The sequence below is a fragment of the Prorops nasuta genome, unplaced genomic scaffold (assembly GCF_024137725.1).
Source record: "Prorops nasuta isolate Cenicafe-Biocafe unplaced genomic scaffold, Cenicafe_Pnas_1.2 PNAS00048, whole genome shotgun sequence".
In the NCBI taxonomy this organism is placed as follows: Eukaryota; Metazoa; Arthropoda; class Insecta; order Hymenoptera; family Bethylidae; genus Prorops; species Prorops nasuta.
Window position 1 is genome coordinate 903,219 of NW_027116845.1, and position 3,344 is coordinate 906,562.

The following is a 3,344-nucleotide window of genomic DNA, read 5'->3' on the forward strand; positions in this document are numbered from 1 at the left end:
AAACAAAATAAAACATGATAAAGCTAAAGTTCGAAAACAGAGAATATCACCATATGAAAAATTGTTAGAACAAAATGAAGCTCAGCATAAAGAAAGAATGAAAATGCAAGAAAAGTTCTTAAGTTTAATGGAAAATTATTTGGATAAAAAAAACACTTAATTATGGTAAAAGGTAGTTTTTGTTTAATTAACCTAAAAAGAGACTGATAAATTAAGTTTCAAATATTTTAATTATTATAAGATACGACTGTTATATTAAGGACGTTCACCGAAAAATCGATTTTCTATAGATTTTGTTAATACTTTACACAGGAGTTAATAATAGTATTATCTATCTATAGTTAAAATTTTAGAGTTCTCAGTGGTTTAGTAATTAAGATATTTAGCTTCAAAGTTAAGTTATTTAACATATAAAGGATAGGCGAGGCATAAATTTCAAAGATTCTTCAAACGATTGCAAAGCAGCTTTTCTATATATTTTGCTGAAAAACTAATATTTGACGCGTGACTATACTAGAAATGACATATTGAAAGATTAGGTTGACTAGCAGTACAGTTATTTTATAAAATTAATCCAAATATGGCATGTAGTATTACGGCAAAACGTATCGCAGGGTGGAAGGTACAGACGTGGCAACGCTGTAAGTTATAAAACAAGAAATCAGCGAAGTGCCCTGTTTATGGCCGCGTTCGTTTATTACTGCCAGCTACTGGCTGGATTACGAGTTGTGACGTAATTGCAGTAGTTAAAGTATGTTGTGGAAAACGTTCGAATATTACTGCGGCTACTGTCAGCTTTAGTTGAGATTTGTAAAAACGAACGCTGTTTTAAGTAGCTGAAGCAACAAGCATTTGTAACACACGTAAACATCAAAACGTAAGCTATAATGGATAAAATTAGTTGTTCTTTAGCAATAAAAAGTTTAGTTGAGGAAATAATGATACAGTCTGATACTGATAGTGATTCAGATACTGAATTAATATATAATTATTTAAGAATCATATCACAGTCAAAACTTATTCCACATGTAACCTGCAAAAATTACGTATCAAAAATTGTTCTCGCTTATTCTGATGTTGAATTTAAAAGTCATTTCAGGTAAAAATGAAATTGAGATGATATATAATTATCGTATAAATTTGATGTGTTTAAATGAGGTTTTAAATTCACATTATGTAGAATAGAACGAAGTACATTTGTATTCATTTTGGAACTACTTACACCATATCTGGAAAAGAATTGTAAGAGGTATGGTCGTCTACAAATATCTCCTGAGCAACAATTATTAATAGCAATATGGATGTTGGCGACACCCAGTTCATTTAGGTAAGTGTACAATAATAGGTGAAACACTAATTATATCAATTATTTTATTTTTAATATGGTATTTAAGGTGTGTTAGTGACAGATTTGGGGTTAGCAAGTCAACATCATGGCATTGTACCATGCGAGTTGTTATAGCACTATATAAAAAAGTGAATTTATTTATTAAGTGGCCATCTGCTAATGAAGGTATGAAAACAATGGAAGCTACGCAAAGAAAATATGGATTCCCAGGTGTGTTGGGAGCCATAGATGGTACCCATGTTAAAATTGTAAAGCCTGAAGAACATCCAGAAGCTTATATCAATAGGAAAGGCTACTATTCCATTCAATTACAGGTATTTTAAAAATAATAAAATAATATTAATTAATAACGTATTTAATACTTATTTAAATAACTTCACATTGATTATTAAATGTGTACAGTTTATCACAGGTAGTATGCGATCATGAACTTAAATTTATAAATTGCTATGCTGGACAAGTTGGCTCGGTTCATGATATGAGGGTTTTTAAATTATCAAACTTTTCCAATTTATTAAATGAAGAAAATTTTCCAAATAATTCACATCTTCTAGGTGATGCTGCGTATACTATAAATAAGTATATTTTGACACCGTTTAAAGATTATGGAAATTTAAATGGCTCAGAAGTAGCATACAACAATCGACATTCATCAGCTCGTATGATGATAGAAAGAGCTATAGGATTATTAAAAATAAGATTTCGAAGTATTCTTGATAAATTAAGAATGACAAGAACAAAATTAATATCAAAATATATCATAGCATGCTGCATCATGCACAATATTTGTATACTTCAAAGAGATCATATGGAAATACCTGTAATTGTAAATAATATAATTCATTCCAATACTTCTGAAAGAAACCAAGATGTACAAAATGCACTAAAGCAAGAAGGTTTGAGGAAAAGAGAGAACATAACCAATTTGTTTAGAACTTAATTTTAATGTTTTAAAATATATTATTGTATTGAAGGATTATTAATAAACTTCCTTAATGTTTGCACAGCTACTTAATTCTTATAAAATTATTAACACAGTCTTAATAAAAAGCCTCATTGTTATATAACATAAACCGTGTATTAAAATATGAAAAATGAAACTTAATAAACTAATAAAAAGCAAATAGTAGAATCAGTATCACATTTAACCTTTTCTTAAATATTCGGCTAGTAAAATTAAAAATAACACCGAACAAATTAGTAAGAAACAAAACAGAACAGTTATCACAATTAACCTTGTTTTAAATATTGAGCTAGTAAATTTTCAACATTTTTTAATGTATCCATTTTTTCTTTGTGCTGAGTTTCATTAAGTTTTCTTCTTAATCGCTTTTCATTTAACGATTCTTCTAAAAATTTATTAATTGTCATTCCACTTTTCCTTTTTCTACCTCTGTTCGGAATATTTTTATTTTGATCTTCCTCATTTTCAGTATTATCAGAATTTGTTTCATTTTCTATATTTGAGCCAGCAACGGACAAAGGTTCTGTCTATGGCCTTTTATTAAATATCGCATCTAACATCTATAACAAAAATAATACATTTTGCAATACATATATCTTTTAAATCATCACTTGAGAAAAGAAATATCAGATATTCTTAAATATTCATTTAATTCAACATACTTCAAAATAGTTCCACTCTTTTCTATTATTACCACTTTTATTATTATAATCCTTAATAAGTTTATATCTTCTTTTTAAAGCTTGCATTTTTATATTGCATTTTACAGGTGCAATATTATAACCTTTCTCTTGTAACTTGGCGGATACAGTTTCCCAACATTTTTTAACTGAAGTTTTCCCACTCGAAAAATTTTCCTCTTCATTTTTATATATTTCTATGAGAGCTATCGTCTCATTATGCGACCATATATAATGATTTGCAAATAATTAAAATTACATTTTATATAAATCTGTAGTTTATATAAATTCACATAGATATTATCCTTACCATTCTTAATATTGATAGCGCTATTTCATTATTTTCAGATAT

General features: G+C 28.0%; 1 protein-coding gene across 1 annotated transcript; it reads left to right on the forward strand.

The window, feature by feature from the left end:
* Positions 1–710: 710 nt before the first annotated feature.
* On the forward strand, positions 711–2,349 carry LOC136784134 (putative nuclease HARBI1). The gene is made up of 4 exons (XM_066744652.1): positions 711–1,099; positions 1,181–1,327; positions 1,395–1,662; positions 1,761–2,349. The coding sequence occupies exons 1-4, from the start codon at positions 888–890 to the stop codon at positions 2,286–2,288; spliced, it is 1,155 nt and encodes a 384-aa protein (XP_066600749.1). The 5' UTR covers positions 711–887; the 3' UTR covers positions 2,289–2,349.
* Positions 2,350–3,344: the final 995 nt, after the last annotated feature.

What these genes read in the sequence shown, in the direction of transcription:
- LOC136784134 (XM_066744652.1), top strand. Translation starts at nt 888, where the DNA reads ATGGATAAAATTAGTTGTTCTTTAGCAATAAAAAGTTTAGTTGAGGAA. An exon ending in GAATTTAAAAGTCATTTCAG is followed by an intron (nt 1,100 to 1,180) that starts GTAAAAATGAAA and finishes CACATTATGTAG; the next exon opens with AATAGAACGAAGTACATTTG. An exon ending in GCGACACCCAGTTCATTTAG is followed by an intron (nt 1,328 to 1,394) that starts GTAAGTGTACAA and finishes ATGGTATTTAAG; the next exon opens with GTGTGTTAGTGACAGATTTG.